The 19,951-nt window shown below is 49.7% G+C and overlaps 2 protein-coding genes across 4 annotated transcripts; one reads left to right on the forward strand and one right to left on the reverse strand.

Moving 5' to 3' along the window:
• The first annotated feature begins 331 nt into the window (after window positions 1-331).
• Window positions 332-6,389, forward strand: TXNL4B (thioredoxin like 4B). 3 transcript variants are annotated; one of them, XM_056135699.1, is made up of 4 exons: window positions 332-427; window positions 2,542-2,695; window positions 4,203-4,354; window positions 5,905-6,389. In XM_056135699.1, exons 2-4 carry the CDS (start codon window positions 2,564-2,566, stop codon window positions 6,068-6,070), a joined length of 450 nt encoding a protein of 149 aa, XP_055991674.1. In that variant the 5' UTR covers window positions 332-427; window positions 2,542-2,563; the 3' UTR covers window positions 6,071-6,389. The 3 variants fall into 3 exon arrangements, with proteins under 3 accessions (XP_055991674.1, XP_055991676.1, XP_055991675.1); XM_056135701.1 differs by lacking the exon at window positions 332-427 and adding an exon at window positions 443-465; XM_056135700.1 differs by lacking the exon at window positions 332-427 and adding an exon at window positions 585-643.
• Window positions 6,390-7,437: 1,048 nt separating this feature from the next.
• Window positions 7,438-10,755, reverse strand: LOC130043431 (haptoglobin-like). The gene is made up of 5 exons (XM_056135698.1): window positions 10,706-10,755; window positions 9,957-10,039; window positions 9,655-9,753; window positions 9,194-9,268; window positions 7,438-8,462 (listed from the first exon to the last, which is right to left on the reverse strand). The coding sequence occupies exons 1-5, from the start codon at window positions 10,708-10,710 to the stop codon at window positions 7,684-7,686; spliced, it is 1,041 nt and encodes a 346-aa protein (XP_055991673.1). The 5' UTR covers window positions 10,711-10,755; the 3' UTR covers window positions 7,438-7,683.
• Window positions 10,756-19,951: the final 9,196 nt, after the last annotated feature.

A 19,951-nucleotide genomic window follows, 5' to 3' on the forward strand; every position in this document is an offset into this window, starting at 1 on the left:
CTAGAATACCATCGAGAGCAGCCCGGAAACGTCAATTCCTGCGTCCGAATGTGCGACAGAACGCGACCAGTCTCTAATAGGCTATCACAGATCCTTCCGCGTCTCCTTGAAGCCAATCACGCTTCGGCCAGAAACGAGACCCCGCCTCCACCCTGAGAAATTGGGGGGAAACGGGGCTGGGGATCCGCCATGTTTAATAAGGGCGGAAGTGGCTCTACGGCTTCCGGTCAGAGCCGAAAGATGACTAGAGGCTCTTCTTTCTATTGGCTGTCGCGGGGCGAAGCCCGTCCGGTCACCTACTGAGCCTGTGCCTCTTTTCTTTCCGCTTCCGGCCCCGTTAGTGAGTGTTGCTAGGCGACCGCCTGCGGGGTCCCTGGGAATCCGGAGCCTGCAGGATTGGGTCGAGGGAAGGCACGGCCGAGAGCGGGTGAGGGGCGCCGACGGCTCTGAGCAGGGACAGACCCAGTAGGTGTCGCCTTCCGCAGCGCTGGCCCCGGGAGAGCCCCCTGGGGCTCCCGTCTCCGTCGGTCGGGTACAAGGGGGATGGCTCGGGGAGCGGGAGGACGCGCCCGTCCGGGCGGAGAGAGCTCCCCGGGACGCCCGGCCCTGAAGAGAGACGAGACCACGCGGGTGCTCTTTGCGGGTGACTTGGGTGAGGTGGGGGCGAGGGAGGGACCCCCGAGAGGAGCCCGGGCGGTGATGGGGCGCGGGGGGATCAGGACCCCGACACCCGTCACGCGGCGCCCCGAGTCAGCCCTGACCCCGCGCGGGCTTTCCGGGGCCGTCTTCGCGGCAGAGAACCGACAGAGGAGCAGTGAAGTGCCCACCGTGGGGTGGTTGGTGCCTCCGTTTCTCCATCTCCAACGAGCTCAGTATTTGCGTCTCAGAGGAGTTGGTTTTCGTACTCCCGAGCAGCTCCGGGCGTGGTGGTTAGGCGACTTGTTGATGACATGGTTTCCTGAAACGTCCCTCACCAGGCTGCACGCACACCCCAGCCTCCTCTCCTGCCACAGTCTGCACGGAAGGCTCCCGACAGGGCTCTGCGGTGTTTTCCTTCCGGTTATTTCTTTGTCCTCGCACATACGTATGTGTGAATTGCACTCACATTTGGCGGCTTTTGCAACATTTTTTCCCCCGGATGAGATAAATGTCCGGGAAATGGAATGTTCAATTTCGGGTGCCCTGTAACAGATGCTGTCCTTGAGGTCACCAATTCCATGCTCTCAGCTGCTACTTCCTCGCTGTTGTAACTGATGGATTTCCTCTGCCTCACTGCCCTCTCCTACCTCGTTACTAAGAATCAGCGCTCATCCCTGAATACATTGCTCAGAGGATATTTCCATTTTCTTTTTTTTTCTTTTTTTTTTTGGGGGGGGGTCACACCTGGAGATGCACAGGGGTTACTCCTGGCTAATGCACTCAGGAATCACTCCTGGCGGTGCTCAGGGGACCATATGGAATGCTGGGACTCGAACCCGGGTCAGCCGGTGTAAGGCAAACGCCCTACCTGCAGTGCTATTGCTCCAGCCCCTGTTTCCATTTTCTTTCTCAACAAGCTTTGCTTTTCCATCTTCCAGCAGAGACTCTGAATGCCTCTGTCATCATCGTTGACTCTGTTGTCATTGTTTAACTTCTGTCAGCCTAGTGGATTTTTAAATATATCTGTTCATTTGCTTTCCTTGACTTACTCAACTTCCCAGATATATTCGTGGTCTGTTTGTACTGCTTTTGAGTTGGCAGCCTGTGCCATAGACGTTTTCTCCCTCCTCCTTCTCCCCTCACGCCCTTGTCTTGATTAGTAACATACGGAAGTGAAGGATGATTTTGTTTGTTTTTGTTCTTGGTTGATTGGCTAGGTTTACCAGAGACTGGGGTGGTAAGGACTGAAATATGTGTGTTTACTTCCTTCTCTCATGCCAGAGATTGAATCCAGGATTTCCCCCCTTTAGCAATCAGCATTAGTCTCTGAAGTTGGCCTGTTGGTGGGGAATGTGGCTTGGTGGTACAACACTTCCCTTGCACCCTCACTGTGTGCTCCACGATGCCCTTGGCCGTGGGGTTCTCCTACACCCTCTGTGATGACAGTCTCTTCCAAGGGTATAATCTGTAGCCTGCAGGGACCCTGACTGACTCTAGGCTATCTTTTGGGTAAAAGAGGGAGAAAACACAGAAAGTAATATTTGTATTTACTTGTGAGCACATAAGAAATGCAGGAAGAAGCATGGGAAACAAATGGAACTCGGGACATGGTTTGAGGAAAGGGGTAGGAACTCAGACCAAGTTGAGAGAGATTTTTCATAGTATATCTTTTGGGGGATAATCACACCCAGCGGGCTTTGGGATACTCAGTGCTGTGCTTGCTTCCGAGGGGTCAAGCCTGGGCCTCCTGGATGGAGCATGCACTCAGCCCGCTGAGCTGTCTTTTTGGCCTCAGTATATTTTTTTCCTGTTGCCTCTTTGTAAACTATATAAATATGTACTTTGATATTTTTTTAATTCAGATTCATATAATCAGTCTCGAAACATGGGACTTTATTTCAGGACAGCAAGGCTTTACTTCAAGATGAGCTTCCTTTTGCCCAAACTGACTAGCAAAAAGGAAGTTGACCAGGCAATAAAATGCACTGCGGAGAAGGTGTTGGTGCTCAGGTTTGGGAGAGATGAGGATCCTGTCTGTCTGCAACTGGATGATATTGTAAGTAACTTTTTTTTAAATCTAGTTTTTCCTAAATATCTCTATATTCTTAAACATGTACAAAGAGTATGAAAGGGAACCGGCAGGGATCGATCCAGGTCTCCCATGTGCAGGTCCTGCGCTTCAGCCCTTTGAACATCTCGCCAGCCCTCCAAACATCATCTGAAGTTCCCGTCAGCGAGATAATGAGAGCAACTCTTGCTGAGCAGGGAGATGAGTGTGAGTCAGGCAGGCGATCCCTACACACTCAGCCACGAGTTGCAGAGCTGGGGTATGGACTACAGGGATGGTTATAGACTTCTGTTAATGACACTTGGCCTGGAGGCTGCCTCTAACTTCCCAGGGCATCTTCCCACTCTGAGTCATGTGGCAGGGAGTATGGGACAGATTCTGGCCTGTTTTTAACAGAGAGAAACTAGGGGCCGGAAAGATAGTACAATGAGTAAGGCACTTGCCTTGCATGCAGCCAACCCCAGTTCATTCCTCGGCACCTGAGCCCACCAGGAGTGATCCCTGAGTACAGAGCCAGGAGTAACCTGTGAGCACTGCCAGGTGTGGCCCCCAAACCAAAAGTAATAATAATAATAATAATAATGGAGAGAGACTAAGTCCACAAGCACTCACTATGTGGATCAAAATATGAGTACTTATATTTATTGTGATTAAAAAAATGGTGCTTGATGCGTTAACCTGGGGTGGGTGGAAGGTGAGAGCTCTGTGCCCCTCAGCTGTAGGGGAGAGGTCAAGAGACAGCCTGGCTGCCGGGGTTGGTATCTGGCCTTACTGTTTGCTGGCTGCCTCATTAAGGGAGATCACCTTCCCTGGCCGTGGTTTTCCTGTCTGCGAAATAAGAACTAGAATTGTGCGTGCCCATAGGAATGTTTGCTCTGCTATTATTAACAAAATTATTTTGGAGAGGACTGCAAGAAAAGAGAGTTGAGGAAATTTCCATTTCTGTATTAATTATTTCTGACTTTTGGTTTTTGCTTAAATGCACTTGGATTTTATGGACCCATACAGCTTTTTTGATTGAAACTGGCTTGGTTTGGTTTGTGCTCTGTGACCTAGACTTGTGTACAAGGCCTATACTCAAGCACCGAGTCACATCCCAACCCCAAAGATTTCTCTAGTCCAAAATAGCAAAAAAAATCAGAGTCGGAGTGATTTTAGTACAGCAGGGAAGGCACTTGCCTTGCACACGGCCAACTGGGGTTGATCCCCAGCATCCTATTTGGTACACTGAGCACCACCAGGAGTGATTCCCGAGCATCAAAGGGTGCAACCCCAAAAGAAAAACAAAACACAGGGAGAAATGAATTGATACAGTTGTCCAGGCCACACATACACCTGCTAACAGCGAATCAGACTCTGAACCAAGACCACATGGGGACCCAAATGTGCTAGGATCTGGACCCAGAAGTGTTTTCAAGCAAAGTTCTGAATTCTGTTTCACGGAAGACATGTCCACCCTCCCTCCATTGTCAGCTGCTTCTGTCTCCCTTTGCAGCTCGCAAAGACCGCTGCTGACCTGAGTAAAATGGCCGCTGTCTACCTGGTGGACGTGGACCGAACTCCAGTTTACACACACTACTTTGACATCAGTTATATCCCCTCCACGGTGTTCTTCTTCAACGGGCAGCACATGAAAGTCGATTATGGGTAAGTTAGAATGAAGTTACTGCTCCTTAAGCTTTGAGTTCACTTTTCATTAACTTTTTATTATTGGCATGGGATGATATCTTCATTGTTACTGTATTTTGGTGTCTGTTGTTTGATGCCGTCTCTTTCTGTGTATGTTTGGTGGCCACACCCTGCTGAGAACTGAACCTGGGTTTCCCCCATGTAAAGCATGGGGTCGAGGCCCTTGAGCTGTCTCTTGCCACCCTCTCTAATTTTTTATATGAAATTTGGCTAGAAAATGAGGGTTTTGGGTTTAGCGGGGAATGTTTTATTTCCTATTTAAGTGTGAAAGAGAGTTAAAATTTGTAATGCTCTAACCATCCTTCAGTTCAAAAAATACAGAGCAACTTTGAAAAGATTTCCCAGGATTTTCCTTTTTTGTTATTGTTTTTCTTTGTTCGTTTTTGGGCTTGGGGCCACACCGTGCAGTGCTCAGTGATTACTACTGGCTTTACGGTGCTCAGGGAACCATATGGGACTCTGGGAATTGAACATGTGCAAAGCAAGTGCCCTACCTGCTATACTATCTCTCTGGCCCCTAAATATGTTTCAAGTGTTGGAGTTTTTTTTAAGTGATTTTCAAGTTACTTGTTTTCCTCGCTTAGAGTTGGTTTTACTGTTAATTAGATGCAGTTGTTTTAGGGAACAATTTATGACACAATGTAACACCTTAAAAATGTATAAAATTTTTTAATCCAGCTATTGTATTTCCAAAAACTTATCTGAAGGTAAACAATCATGAAAGCAGGAAAATCGGCTACACTTTCATTTATGATGCTTGTGATATTTAGAAAAGAATATATCTAAAATACATAGATATTGACAGGAAATTAATAGATACCAAGTCACTGTGATGTACATATTTAATGACTGGAAGAAAAGCATAGTATAGGTTACTTGAAAAGAGTACATTAAAAAATTATGATGGTTCCCATTTTTTGTGAAAAATGATACACACACTTAAAACTGAAAGTGTGGTCACTTCTCACTGGCAATTAAAAATACATACTTTTTTAAAATTTTATAAACATGTTTGAAATAGTAAAATTTACCACTCAAAAGTTGAAGCAATAGTACAGTGGATAGGGAGCTTGTCTTGACAGCTGGCTCAAATTTGATACTTGGAACCCCATAAGGGTCCCCCAGGCCCCAACAGAAGTGATCCCTGAGCACCACCAGCTGTGACCCATAAAACAAACCCAGAAGTGTAGAGGTGAGGAGAACTCAGAGACATGTAGACTGTGCACAGCCCCCAGCTCCCAGGGAATTGTACTCGGCAATGGCAGGAAAAGGCACAAAAATTGTCTTTGAAGCAGAAGCTGCTTCCATTCCTTTTTTTTTAAAGCTTAGCCCTGGTTATTGTCAGATATGCCATGGGCCCTGTAATCACAGCAGAAAAGCCAGCATCAGATTTTGTGTCGAAAGCCTCACTGATGAAAACAGCTGCTGTCCATGTGGCAGAGTCGGCCGTTTCCAGCAGCAGGACACGTACTGAGAAGGGTGGTTTCTCTTCTGTGTGTCCTCCTCAGGTCTCCGGATCACACCAAGTTTGTGGGAAGTTTCAAAACCAAACAAGATTTCATAGATTTGATAGAAGTAATTTACCGAGGAGCAATGAGAGGGAAACTTATTGTCCAGAGTCCAATCGATCCCAAGAATATCCCCAAGTATGATCTTCTCTATCAAGACATTTAGCACAGTCACTGATGGCAGAGTTGATGGGAAGGTGCCTGTGGAAGCCACTCTGAATGCAGCCGGCCTGGGCGCTGGCAGCCTGTGGAAACGTGCCCAGTGCCCCCTCGAGGGAGAAGTGGACTGGCATGGGAAACAGGCCCACAGTGGAAGGCTGGGCCAGCTGGCTGGGAGCCCACACTGCAGCGCTCCCGGTGCAGGCCTTGGGTAGCAGGTCAGTCTCTGTTTGGACTTCTCTGTTTGCTTGTCTGTAGGCCCTAAGACACAGAGTCCTCCGCAGCAAGGTTATCTGATACACAAATAAAAAGGAAAGTTGATTCTTGTTGTTGTTGTTTGTATTGTTTGGGGGCCACACCTGCTGTTGCTCAGGGCTCACTCCTGGTGGGCTCAGAGGACCATAAGGGATGCCAGGGATTGAGCCCGGATCAGCCATGTGCAAGAAAGAAGTCTTACCCACTGTATCATCTGTCTGGCCCCAGAACTATTGATGGTTATGGGAGCAAGAACGCCTCTCATCTACCCCAGTGCCCCACACTCCTGCATGCCCCGCCTTTCCCTCATTCACCTCACCTCCAGTTCTTATTCTCCCATTTCTGCTGACATAAGCAGTTCTCAGCAGTGGGCAGGCAAGTGTGTTTTATCTTGAGATCCTTATGGCACAGACTTAAAATCAAGTTCTGATTTATTGCATTTACTAGGTTTTTACCCTCTAAGAACCCTGAGGAGGAAGGCCCTGATCTGTGGCATGGAAGGCAGCAGGTGGTCGAGCTTCTCTGAGCACCCCAGAATGCGAGGGCAGGGGCTGTGATGGGCCTGCAGAAGCCCTCAGGGAGAGGCCAGAGTTTGATGGGAAAAGCCCCCAGGGCAGAGGCAGAGGCTGATGGAAGAAGCCCCAGGAAGAGGCAGAGGCTGATGGGACAAGCCCCGGGGGCAGAGACTGATGGGACAAGCCCCGGGGGCAGAGGCTGATGGGACAAACCCCGGGGGCAGAGGCAGAGACTGGTGGGAGAAGCTCCCAGAGGAGAGGCAGAGGCTGATGGCCATAACAATTAAGGCTCTTGGCAAGTTCATGACAGCCACAGTGTGATCGCCCTTTTCACTGTCTTGCTTGGTTTGTGTCCATGTGTTGTCTGTGCTGTCTGTGAAGCCGCTTCATCCCACCAGGCTGTAACAGGGCACCTCATTTTTGGGAGTTTCTTTGTGCCTAAAACTAGGCATGGCAGAACCATGCTGGGCATTCCCCTGTGCTGAGTGCAAGCCCCACAGGGGGCTCCGGTTGGCTCAGGAGTTCCTAGGCACACACCCAGGGCATTGCTTGGTTGCTCAGTCAAACCAAGTGTGAGGATAGAAAAGATCCGAGACAAAATGAGTCCAAAGAAAGCGCTTTATTATGATTGTTCTCATTGTTTCGGTTTGGAGGGTCACATCTGGTGGGACTCCTAGCTTTGTGCTTAGTGCTCGCTTCCAATGATATTTGGGGGACTATGTGGTGCGTGCACTCAGCCCCCAGACAGGGCAGGAGCTGCCAGCATCTGCATATGTCGACCCTCACTCCCGCCTTGGGTGCCCTCCTGGCATGAAGTAGCTGCCAGTCCGGGTGCACAGCCAGCCTTGCCCTAGCCCTTGGCCATGGTTTCCCGGACCCAGTCCAGGATGGAGGTCACCTTCACATACACCCCGTATTCGGCCACCTGACAGCTCTTATCAAAGCTCAGGATGCCAGCCGCGTACCATGTATTTTCCTCCGGGTCATGGACGGCGAAGGCGCTGCCTGCGTCACCATAGCAGGTGTCTTCCTGGTACCGGGACATGCCAGCACAGAAGGTGTGCTCGTTCAGCGTGGGCTGGACCCCAACAGGGCTCTTGGAAGCCTTCTTGGCAGGCTCAGTGCTACCCTCGTAGTGCTCAACACAGTCCTTCTGGTCTGCCACGGGCAGCATGACGTACTTGAGCAGCTCCGTAAACCTGAAGTTGGCATTCCGCCCCCAGCCAGACACATAGCCCACGCGCCCCACTTGGGCGTAGTCATGAGAAGGGAGGCAAATGGGCATCACTCTCTCATTGACGGGCACCTTCTCTTTGAGTTTGATGAGCCCGATGTCCACATTGGCGGGGTCAGGGTGGAAAACCACTTTCTCCACCTGTACTTGCTGCTTCCGGCCCAGATAGAGTCTCAGCGTGGGTGCAATGTCTTCCGCTGCCGTCCCATTGGGGTGGCCCAGGAGGAGATTCTTGGCTGTGGTCAGCAGCCACTGCTCATGGATCAGCGTGGCCCCCGAGGTGAGGTTGTGGTGTGAGATCATCTTGGCCTGCCAGGGAAAGCTGCCCTTGGCGTCCACTGAGCCGCCCAGGATCCGCTGCACCTGTGTCACGGGATTCTCTGGCTTTCCACATACTGCGGAGGAGAGCAGGACCATGAACCCCAGCCCACGGCTGCCAGCCACTCTACCTTTGCTCATGACTCCAGTGGCCAGCTCTTCCCTCGTGCCAGCTCTCGCCATATGAAAGAAACAGGCGGGCCAGGTTTCCAGATGCTGACTGCTAGCCCCCGTAAGCCTCCAAACGGTCCATGCCCCCAAAGCCTAACCCCAGTTCCTGGAATGTGCTGGAAGGATGAGGGCTGTTGCATTCACTCTCGCTGGATATCAGCTGGAGGCTGGGCTCTGTGGCAGCCTTGTCTTAAGATTCAGCTTCACAGATATCACAGTGCCTGGAAACGGGCTAGCTGTTCTCCACCACAGAAGCGGACAGGAGCCAGGGTCCTCCCACTCCAAGCAGAGAGGGCAGCAGGCAGCCACTCTCACCAGCCCCGGCCTGCTGGGCAGGTTCTCTCCTATGGGGTCAGGCTGGTCCCCTGTGCAAGCAGCCCGCTGAGCCTTACAGGCAACTGTCTACACTCCTGAGCCCAAGCCTCAGGGAATGCGCACCCCCAAACGAGCAAGATCTTGGTGGGCTCCCTCAATGCCTCACAGTCACTGCTCACATCTGCTCAGACACTCGAGCTTTCCCTGGACCTCACCTGGCTCTGGCATGCTCAGAAGACACCAAGAAGGTGTGTCTGGAGCCGGTGTCCGAGCAGCCTGGCCCCCATGCCCTCCCTTGCGCGCACGCTGCCCGCCCGCTTACCTGCTTCACACTCGGGGAGCTTCTCTCCAAGGGTCTCGCTGACCCAGCGCTTCTCGCTGTCTAGGGTGTACACTCCTGAAATGGAAGGGGAGAGTCGGACCCGGAGACCCATAGTATGTGGCACAGGAGCACTGAAGGCTGGTGCCAGGGGCCAGCGGTGGGCAGGGCGGATGGGTCTCATCCTGATGTGGGGGCTGCCCACCATCCCTCAGGAGCAACACAAGAATGACAGTGACCTCCGTGCAGGCTCGGAGAACAGTGAGGGCTCCGTGCTGCGCCCAGTCCTTGCTCCTCCCACCGCATTCCTTTAGCCTGTCTCAGAGATGTGACATTAATCAGAGGCAGGACTTGAAGCAGAGAAATGTTAGTTTGCTCAAAGAGACAAGGTCCTGGTGATGAGACTGACTCTGAGTCCCCTGGCTCCAAGGAGAGCAGAGAGCGATGCGGGCAGGGCAGCTCACCTTCTCCACTGCGCAGCCGGTAGTACTTCTGGCACCGGTAGCGCACCTGGTGCTCCACGTAGCCATTTGCAATTGACGGGGGCTTCGGGCAGCTGTCATCTGCAAGGGGGAAGAAGCAGGGTGACAAGGGTTCTCCTTTGGGAATTACACCACTGACCAGCAGAAGTGAGGCATGAGGAAGGCCTTGTGCACCTAGCCTCCCTCTGCTCAGCAGAGGCCAAGCACTCCCACGGGGCAAGATGAGAAGTGGGTGTGGCTCTCCTGGGGGGACCTTAGGGGAGGCCTGTACAGCTTTGACCCACCTGCAGCATCTGTGACCTCGTTGCCCACGTCCAGAGCAAACAGTTGCCCCCAGAGCAGGAAGGCGATGACAACTCCCAGGGCACTGCAGAGAAGAGACAGGAAGGAACACACGGCTGCATACCACACACATGCATGCACACACACACACATTCTTGGACAAATGCATATGCATACATGCGCATACACACACTCACACTCACACACTGCTCACATCAGGCCATTGTAAAGAAACTAGAGCTAATGACCTGCAAGAACCAGAAACTATTCCGTCCACCCACCACGTTCCTGATCTACAGCTTCCTAGCCGGCCCGATTCCAGCAAGTTCTGTACTCCTGGGAGTATGGAAACACCAGGGAACAACTAGCAGAAGCCGACGTCCAGACCAAGCCCACCTCCTGGGACACAGATACTCAGAACAGGACTGAGATGGGAGTGGGAGGGCTCCTTGTGCGAGTCTCTGTACTTTGGGAATTTTCCATACAGTTTTGAAACATAAAATTGAAAACAATTAGAGTTGACCCTATATTTTGGGAACTCACTGCCTTCCAGAGATGGTATCTTCCACCACCAAGTACATGGAAGGCACCTGACACCTGACTTAACTGACTTAACCCTTTGATGCTCTGCCCATTTGCCCACGCGTCTGTCCTACAGGTTTCTCCTTTCCCTGGGCGTAATGTAGAGAAATTACGGAGGCAAGGTCAGAGGAGATCAGGAGGAAGGAGAGAGGCACGAGGGTAGACTCACCTCATCTCTGCCTGGCCTGTGTGTGATGGGCAGTGCGTGGGGGGCCAAGCCTGTGCTTTTATGCCCTCCTGGCTTCCCCGAGCCCCCCCGCCCCCCCCCCGCCCCTCCAGATACACACACCCCAATTTTGTAATCCCTGTGTCTACACAGTTTGTTCTTGCTCAAGCCATGGGCATTTTCCAACAACAAAACCACAAACAACATCCCTGATAAGAGACCTGCTCTTGCTTCACACCCGAGTTTCCCTGGCTGTGCTTTCAGGAGGCCCTGGGGGAGCCTGGCACTGACTTCATGGCCGAGGGGAGCGGCCCGCGAGTTCCCGTAATCAGCGGCCATCAGGAGGGCTAGTCTCTTAGTTTTGGAGCTTTATCAGCACTTCCCCCGCCCAAAAAGAAGGGGGGGGGGGGGGGTGTTGGGTTATTTCAGGTCCCTCCCAGGCTCTCCTGTGCTCTGGCTGAAATGTGGTGCTGAAGAAAACATTTCCCCTTCACCACGATTTCCCTGCCCCTGTGTTCACATCTCCCTGTTGCTTAAGACAGTTGGGCCTGAAATCGAGAAGATTTCTTTATTGTGCCTCTCTGGATACTCTTGGCAGAAAGTCACCCCAGTGAGAGCTTGAGCCACACGCACACTAACATTGGGACAATACAGAGAGATTTTGGCTGGTCCCAGCACAGAGTCGGCAAGCATCCCTCAGTCTTGCAGACTAGAAGGGACCCAGAGTCAGAGACGGAGGGTCTTTGGCATTTCAGTGTGATGCAGAGACCTAAGTGTCAATACTGTCTTGAACTGTGTTACCTCAATACTGACACATTTTATTTTACTTTGATGACAGTTATTTAGAAGAGTGTAATGTTTTAGGGATATAATGTGACACCATCTTCATAATGTGACATTCCAGTATCTCTTCCCATTATCCATAAGCCCCAGGTCCTTGTCACCTCAGTCATTTGTCAGAGTCTGAGGGTTTGTTTTCATGGGACATTGCCTCCTCCCTCACTTCCTTACTCTGTGTAGAAATATGCCATGAGTGAGTGAAATCATCTGGTATTTATCTTCTAACTTACTTTGCTTAATTTGGCACCCTCTGATTTCCACCCCTTGTAGTAAAATTTAAGCTTTCGTCATTTTTATTGCTGAGTATTATTCCATTGTGTATTGACACCTCAGCTTCTTAATTCACTTATCTGTTGTTGGGGCACATGAGTTGTTTCCAGATCTTGACTATGAAAAATAGTGTCACAATAAGCATATATGTACATATATTTTTTGAATTAACTATTCGTGTTCTTGGGGGGTAGATATCAAGAACTGGAATCATTGGTTCATATGGTAGTTCTATTTTTAATTTGTTTTTGTTTGGGAACCACTCCTAGAAGTGCTTGGAGGACCATATGGGTGCTATTGATTGAACCCAGACTTCCTACATGCAAAAAGCATACTCTCATCCATTGATCTGTCTCTCTGTTCCATAGTTTTCAGTTTTTGAGAAGTCTTTGTACTGTTTTGCTTAGAGGCCCACCCAATCTGAGTCCAGCAGGTTCCATGAGGCAACTCACAGTAGCTGCAAGAGACAATCAGTCGCACCAAATAAAGGGTGTTTGGAGGATCTCCCAGGAGGGGAGATGCATGTTGAAAGTAGACAATGGACTGAACATGATTGCCACTCAATGCCTCTTTTGCAGGCCACAACACCCAAAAGGAGAGAGAGAGCAAAAGGAAATGCCCTGCCACAGAGGCAGGGTGGGATGGGGGGGATGAGGGTGGGAGGGATACTGGGATCCATGGTGGTGGGAAATGGGCACTGGTGGACGGATGAGTATTTGATCATTGTATAATCAAAACCTTCAGGGTCAGGTCGGCAACTACACCACCTCCGCTTTGCTGATGACATTGTTTTAATAACACCAAACATCAGCCAAGCGGCACAAATGCTGGCCGACTTTGACCGTGAGTGTGGAAAGGTAGGACTACAGCTGAATCTTACGAAGACAATGTTTATGAGAAACAGCCTCGTTCCTGATGCCCCATTCGCTCTCAACGGAACGACCATCTCCGAATCCAACAGCTATGTGTACCTAGGTCGAGAAGTCAACATGACAAATGACCTGGCACCCGAGCTGCGCAGGAGGAAGAGAGCGGCTTGGAACGCCTTCAAGAACGTCGAAGAAATAGCTAAGAGGACGAAGAACCTCCGGCTCCGGGCACATCTCTTTGATTCCACTGTTCTTCCTGCATTAACATATGCCTCAGAGACCTGGGCCCTACGCAAACAGGATGAGAACGCTATTCAGGTCTCCCAAAGAAGAATAGAAAGAGCTATGCTTGGAATATCACATTTCACTCAAATAAGAGAAAGAATCCGGAGTTCTGACATCCATCGACGATCAAGAATCAGGGACGCTGTCTCACTTGCCAAGGTGTCGAAAATCAGATGGGCTGGTCACGTAATGAGATTTAAAGATGACCGCTGGACTAGAGCTGTTACCGACTGGATTCCACGGGATGTCAAAAAACCGCATGGCCGCCCACCTACCAGATGGTCAGACTTCTTCGTCAAGATCATGAACGATCGGTTTGAGGCTCTTCATGTTCCCGGAGCGAACAGATGCCATTGGGCTACACTAGCACGCGACAGGGACAAATGGAGATGGTACTGGTGCCCGCTCGAGCAAATCGACGACTAACGGGAAGTTAAGTGATTAAGTGATAATTGAAACCCAAGCACAAAAATTTGTATATCTACAACTGTACCTCATGGTGTTTCACTAATAAAAAAAAAGGAAAAAAAAAGAGACAATCAGTCCAAGTTCTTTCAACAGAATGGTACACAGTGTGGCACAGAGATGCAGTCAACTGTTATCTACATGTCTAGAAAGTCACATGACTCATGCTGCAACATGAATAAATATTGAAAACATTATGCTAAGTAAAAGAAACCAGAACCAAAACAACAAATATTCTAAGATTTCACTTTTATTTAAAAAAAAAGATCTCTAAAAGGGCCAGAGAGATAGAACAGAGGTTGTGATCCTCTCCCCTCATGCTGCTGATGCCAACTCAATTCTGAGCACCATATGTGGCCCCCGAGACCCACCAGGGTCAAAGCACAAAGCCAAGAGTGAGCCCTGAGCTAATCCCTAGCCTGCTGCGTAGTGTGTTTTGCTAGACTCTGTTGCATGAAGTGATATCAGCCGGTTGGTCCGAGGTGCAGAGATAAGACACACCAGAAGAATGTAGGAAGCACTGAGGGGCAAGGCATCGATCTGGCTCATGACCAAGAGTGACTGCCAGAGGCATCCTTTTATGCTATTTTTTATCAGTTACATCCTAATGAGTTCATCACAGAGAAAGAATTACTAATGATAGTGCAAACAGTTATAGAATAAGCATTCTTCAAAGGAAAATCAGGGTATACATGGTCTTATCAAAGCTATGTTGTCATGATTAAAACGTCAGAGGAAGATACGGAGCTGGACATATAGGCTCTACGGATTACGTCCCCCACACTCTTGTGGTTGGGTACATAAAAAACAAAGAGAAACCTCATGCTGATACTTGAAGTTCAAGCCAGATTAAGGATGTATAAGAGAGGGGGAAACTGCTGCCTTGTACTGCCAAGATAATGTATGACCAGGCGGGCATATGAGAGCACGGCTGTACTTTCCCAGATCATCTGGACTCACAAATTTTAGCTTGCCCACTTAACTCAAAGTGGGGTCTCAGTTCTGCTTCCTGCTTGCAGGGCAGTGTCCAGAGGCTCGTCCTGATGTTCTGACATGGCACCAACAGGACTCCATTTGACTTCAGACAGCAGTTTTGGGGCCAGAGGAGATAGCTCAAAGCCATCTACAAAGCATGCACACAAGCACAAAGCTTTGTATACAGGAAGCCCAGGTCTGATTCACCTTGTAGGCTCCTGAGCACCATCAGAGCACTGTAAAGGGAGTATTCCTGAGCACTGCTGGGTGTGCTTCAAAAAGTGAAAAGGAAGATAGAAGGGGGCCAGAGTGATAGTACAGCAGGTAGGACTTTTTTTGCCTTGCACTCAGCTGAGCCAGATTCAATCCCTGTCACCCCATATGGTCCCCTGAGCCCAGAGCCTAGGGCAAGGCCTGCACCTAGCCAAGCGTGACCCCAAAACAAGCAGACAAAAAAATAGCAGTGCTTTTTATAATTTTTTTTACTGTCCTCCCGTTGTTCATCGATTTGCTTGAGCGGGCCCAGTAACATCTCCATTGTGAAATTTTTTTGTAAAGTTAATCACTGTATCACTGTCATCCTGTTGTTCATCGATATACTCAAGCAAGCGCCAGTAACGTCTCCATTCGTCCCAGCCCTGAGATTTCAGCAGGCTCTCCTTACGCATCTTTCCCAATGCTGCTCAATTGGAGGCTCTTTCAGGGTCAATAGTTTTATTTAAAAATATAAGAGAGGGGCTGGAGTGATAGCACAGTGGCTAAGGCGTTTGCTTTGCACACGGCCTACCCAGGCTTGATTCCCAGCATCCCATATGGTCCCCTGAGCACTGCCAGGAGTAATTCCTGAGTGCAGAGCCAGGAGTAACCCCTGTGCATCGCCAGGTGTGACCCAAAAACCAAAATAAATAAATAAATAAATAAATAAAATTATGAGAGATGGGGCCAGAATGATTGTACAGCCTCGTACCAGCCAACCCAGGTTTGATACTCAGTACCCCCTATGGTCCCCTGAGAACCACTAGGAGCTCTGAGCACTGCCAGGTGTGGCCCAAAAATAAATATGTGGATATGTAGATATATATTAGAGGAGGGACAGGAGAGAGGGGGAGAGAGCGAGAGGAGACAGGGACCCTTAAAGTCAAAGAAGAGACATCTCCCCCATACAGCCACCCCAGAGTGCAGCTTCTTTGTGTTTGTGGCCCTAGAGTTGCTCAGAGGCTTCAGCTGCTTCGGTAGTTCTTCGACCAACCAATAGTGCCAGTCTAGTAGATTTTTTTTAATGTTGTAGTAGGTTATAGAGTTGTATTATTTATTTATTTATTTTTAATTTATTTTTGGCTTGGAGGAATGCCCAACAGTGCTTAGGGCTTACTTCTAGGTGGGGCTCGGGAGACCAGATGTGCACTGAGACTCAAACTCAGAGTCATCTAGGTGGAACATCTCTCTAGCCCTTTTCTCAATGTTTCTGTGTTATCCTATATTAGATGATTTTCTTTACACACTTGTATATTTTTCTGATGGTTATCCCAAAGATTTAATGATACCCCCTTGTAATGTCTCTCCAGCCCAAGAACCACTGACATATTTCATCAAATTCAATGTACTGTGAACTATCAGAAAACTCTGCCAGTTAAATGATTCAAAGGCATCAGGCATCTTAACTGCAGAGAGGGTAAAAATGGGAAAATGATCCTCTCTGAACTGATGAAAAACTGTGTTGTTGGAGACATAAGCAGCTATCAGGTGAGAAAATTAAACACTTTTTTTTTTCAGTGAGATGAAACAAAGTTGTTCCTGTTGTTCCTCTCTGTAGCCTACAGCCCCTCCTTTCCCTTCAGTCCTGGGCCCTGGGCACCCAGAGGCCCTGCTGTCCCGGAATGTGAGCGCTGCTTCCTGGCAGTGCTCCCCGGCTGTCAGCAAATTTCAAACACTGGGCCCCAGGCCGGCGCACAGGCTGATGTTTTAACTGTGTGAGGGGCCTCACCCTGGGGAGGCGAGCAAAGGCCACATGGTCCGCGGCTGGGAAAAACATTAGGAAATAGACCAGGGAAAGCACCTGACACAGGGTTTAGGAACAGTGGCAGCTTTGGTGCCCTGGTCCACCCCTGGTTCGAGGGCAGATCTCTCTAGAAGGAATGGTGTTCAAATGGAGCTCTGCTCTTGAGATGTCAGTGCAAGAAATTCCTATGAAATTAGGGCCAGAGAAAGAGTAAAGAACTGAGTAAGGCTGGGGGGAGGGGGTGCTGGAGTGATAGCACAGTGGGTAGGGTGTTTGCATCGCGACCGACCCAGGTTCGATTCCCAGCATCCCATATGGTCCCCAGAGCACTGCCAGTAGTAATTCCTGAGTGCAGAGCCAGGAGTAACCCCTGAGCATCGCTGGGTGTGACCCAAAAAGCAAAAAACAAAAACAAACAAAAAAAAAACCAGCATGGGCTGGAGCATGTACAGTGGGGAGGGCATGTGCCTTCCACCCAGCTCACCCAGGTTTGATCCCCCAGAATCCCATATGGTCCCCCAAGCCCACCAGGAAGGACCCCTGAGTGTAGAGCCAGGAGCAAGCCCTGATCACCACCAGATGTGGCCCCAAAAACCAAAAGAATTACTAAATAAAGGTAACTGGGCACATGTTTTGCATGCAAGAAGCCTGGGTTCCGCCCCTGACTACACAGGTGCTGCTGGGAGAGGCCCCTGCACACCGCCAGGTGCGGCTCATGCTGCCTCCCCCTCCCCACATTAGTGCGGAAGTCATCCTGACCCCAGGGAAAACACGTCACACTCCTCTGCTGGGCAAGAACCAGGCTGGCTCACGGCTGCAGCCCTCTGAGTTCTCATGATGGTTGTGTCTGAGACACGGTGAGGAGGCGGGAGACATGTTCATCCCCGACACTTAGACAGCCACTGGTTGGGAGCAGGATCTCAAGCAGTGATTGTTAGGACAGGGAAAGGCTCTCGCCAGGGGCCCGAGCCCACATGTAAACACTCCTAGGCACATCCGTAAACATGAGGTATGTCTTTGCATATCCAGACACATGTGCATGAATGGTCACAGTAAATACAGGTGATGTCAGGGTCTCGGAACTAGTGAAATTCTCACCTGACTGCCACAATTTCTATCTGAACCCCAGACTTGGGCTCCAGTTTCTACTCCGTGAGGGCAGATGTCACTAGGTCCACTCATAGGCTGAGCACCCAGGAAAATGGCCAAGCCCGAATGGTCAGCCAGTTTCTGAAAACACTCAGGCCTGAGGGCAGCCTGAGATGTCAGTACAAGACCCTTCCCATCTTCCACAGGCCTCCTCAGCAGGGTCGTGATGGTCCCGGCAGCTTTTTGCCCCTCTGGGCCCAAGTTTTTCTCAGGCCCACCATATCCTTCTGGTGACTTGAGGGACCTCAGCAGAGACACCAGATCAATTGCCTTCCCTCAGGGAACACCTGTCCAGGACACACTTCCCAGATCAACCTGTCCACCCCCAGGAAAGCTCTCCCGGAAGCCAAGAGTCCACATGCTTATTGTCTGCTCTGACCCAAAGGCCTTGTCCTTTGGAGTCTTCCCCTCTGTTGTTGCCCAAGTATTTCACAAACCCGCCGTCTGCCAACCCCAGGTCATTCCCTCCCAGCTCCCACATGTCCTTTTCCAGGTGACAAGCCACTCGCTCCGTTCGATGTGTGACCACAAAGTGCCTACAGGAATTTCCCCTGCTGGGAATGCCCAGGGTCATCCCTCTCGAGACCTGGCGGGTAACGCGATAGTCCCACGGGGCCCTGGCAGCAGGGAATCTGGCATGAGTGTCAGCCATGAAGGAAGCAGGTAACATGTTTTCCAGATACATGCAAGATTGCAGTAGGCCTCTCTGACTTCTCTAATAGCTGGGAAAAGAAAATTGACTAAATACAAGAGAAAATCCCCCGTGAACAGCAAATCAAGCATACAAAGGTTTATTTTCTTTTAATAAGATGGGAGAAATGTAATGTACTGTAATTAACATGGATATAATATGTTCAATTCCCTGCCCGCCCTTCCTATCACACATTTTTTGTGTGCAATATACCAATTTTGGTTTGCCATAAACCTTGAAAAATATTTTTTAAAAAAATGAGGTGGAGAACTCAATGACAAGAGCTGGTTTTGACAGTTCTGTGAAGCTCTCTCCAACACTGGCCTGTGGGCTGACAGATTCAGAGGCTGCCAGAGCTCCAGCCATTAGACCCATGATTCCAGCAGCAGACTGCCCAGAAGTTGCATACAGTACATAGTTGAGGATGTGACCATTGAGTAGAATTTGGTTATTTATACACACATAGCTGGCAATGGAGATAGATGCAGCCTTTGAGAATACAGCATGTGGGGCCTTTTATAAAACTATTGGCCAGATCGCTTCAGAGTTGATGGTCTTAGATTTCAAAAAACTATAAAGAAACATATGATGACTGATTGTACAAGTCACTTTTAGGACGATGGGGGGAATTGGAATCTCTATTGAGTGCTAGATAGTAGAAAATCAGGTCTGATCATAGAATAATGGCATCACAGAAACCTGTTCTCATTTTTAGAAGACGGAGGTGGTGAGATACTGAATAATGAAGTGTCCTAACATTTACCTCTTCCTTCAAAGTGATTCATCCGAATAGTAGGAATAGGCAGAAAGACTGGTATAGAAAACCTGAAAAAGCGCGTCGGAATTACTGAGTCAAGGTGGGCTTTGGAAATCTCTTGTTATTCCTTGAGCTTCTCTGTATGTTTGAATTTCCCATGAGAAAGATTGGAGGAGGGCGGGGATATGGCTCAGAGAGGAAGCTGGAGTGGACTTTTATTTGTTTCCTATTGTTATGGTAACCACAGCACAAACTTAATGGGTCAACAGAGTTTGGTTGTAAGCCTCCTTACTAGCTGCAGTTCCTGGTTCTCTGAGCCTCAAGGGCTGCTGCAGTGCCTGGAGAGGACATGGAGGGTGCTGACAGTCTGATTAGATGGTGGTATTGTCAGGCAGCTGAATAGACTTGTCTCTACCTACACTCAGATTTGGAATCACGGGAGCAATAGCACAGCGGTAGGGCGTTTGCCTTACAAGCAGCGAACATGGCCGACCCGAGTTCGATTCCTCCGCCCCTCTCGGAGAGCCCGGCAAGCTACTGAGAGTATCTCGCCTGCCTGGAAAGCTACCTGTGACGTATTCGATATGCCAAACACAGTAACAAGTCTCACGATGGAGATGTTACTGGGCCTGCTCGAGCAAATCGATGAACAGCGGGAGAACCGTGACCGTGACCGTGATTCAGTTCATTCTCCATACTCCAGCAGCGCCCCTTCTCCTGAGAGGGTCCCCCCAGAGCCCCCAGTCAGTGCCCCAGACCACAGATAACACTCAGCTGTCTAGGGCCAGTCCTTGAATAATGTCATTTCCTTCCAGGTTGTTTCATTACAAGGGGCATGAGAACAAAAATCAATCCCCAGCCGGGGGCCACTACCTGTGACTCTGCAGGCGTTGCCTGTCTATGGTCAGGCCTCTCACATCTCAAAGATGGGGTACATCAAATATGGGGT

This window comes from Sorex fumeus, unplaced genomic scaffold (genome assembly GCF_029834395.1).
Source record: "Sorex fumeus unplaced genomic scaffold, SorFum_2.1 ptg000122l, whole genome shotgun sequence".
Taxonomy (NCBI): Eukaryota; Metazoa; Chordata; class Mammalia; order Eulipotyphla; family Soricidae; genus Sorex; species Sorex fumeus.

What these genes read in the sequence shown, in the direction of transcription:
- TXNL4B (XM_056135699.1), top strand. Translation starts at nt 2,564, where the DNA reads ATGAGCTTCCTTTTGCCCAAACTGACTAGCAAAAAGGAAGTTGACCAG. An exon ending in GTCTGCAACTGGATGATATT is followed by an intron (nt 2,696 to 4,202) that starts GTAAGTAACTTT and finishes CTCCCTTTGCAG; the next exon opens with CTCGCAAAGACCGCTGCTGA. An exon ending in CACATGAAAGTCGATTATGG is followed by an intron (nt 4,355 to 5,904) that starts GTAAGTTAGAAT and finishes TGTCCTCCTCAG; the next exon opens with GTCTCCGGATCACACCAAGT.
- LOC130043431 (XM_056135698.1), bottom strand. An exon ending in CCGGCTGCGCAGTGGAGAAG is followed by an intron (nt 9,269 to 9,654) that starts GTGAGCTGCCCT and finishes CTTCCATTTCAG; the next exon opens with GAGTGTACACCCTAGACAGC. An exon ending in GCTCCCCGAGTGTGAAGCAG is followed by an intron (nt 8,463 to 9,193) that starts GTAAGCGGGCGG and finishes TCTCCTCCGCAG; the next exon opens with TATGTGGAAAGCCAGAGAAT.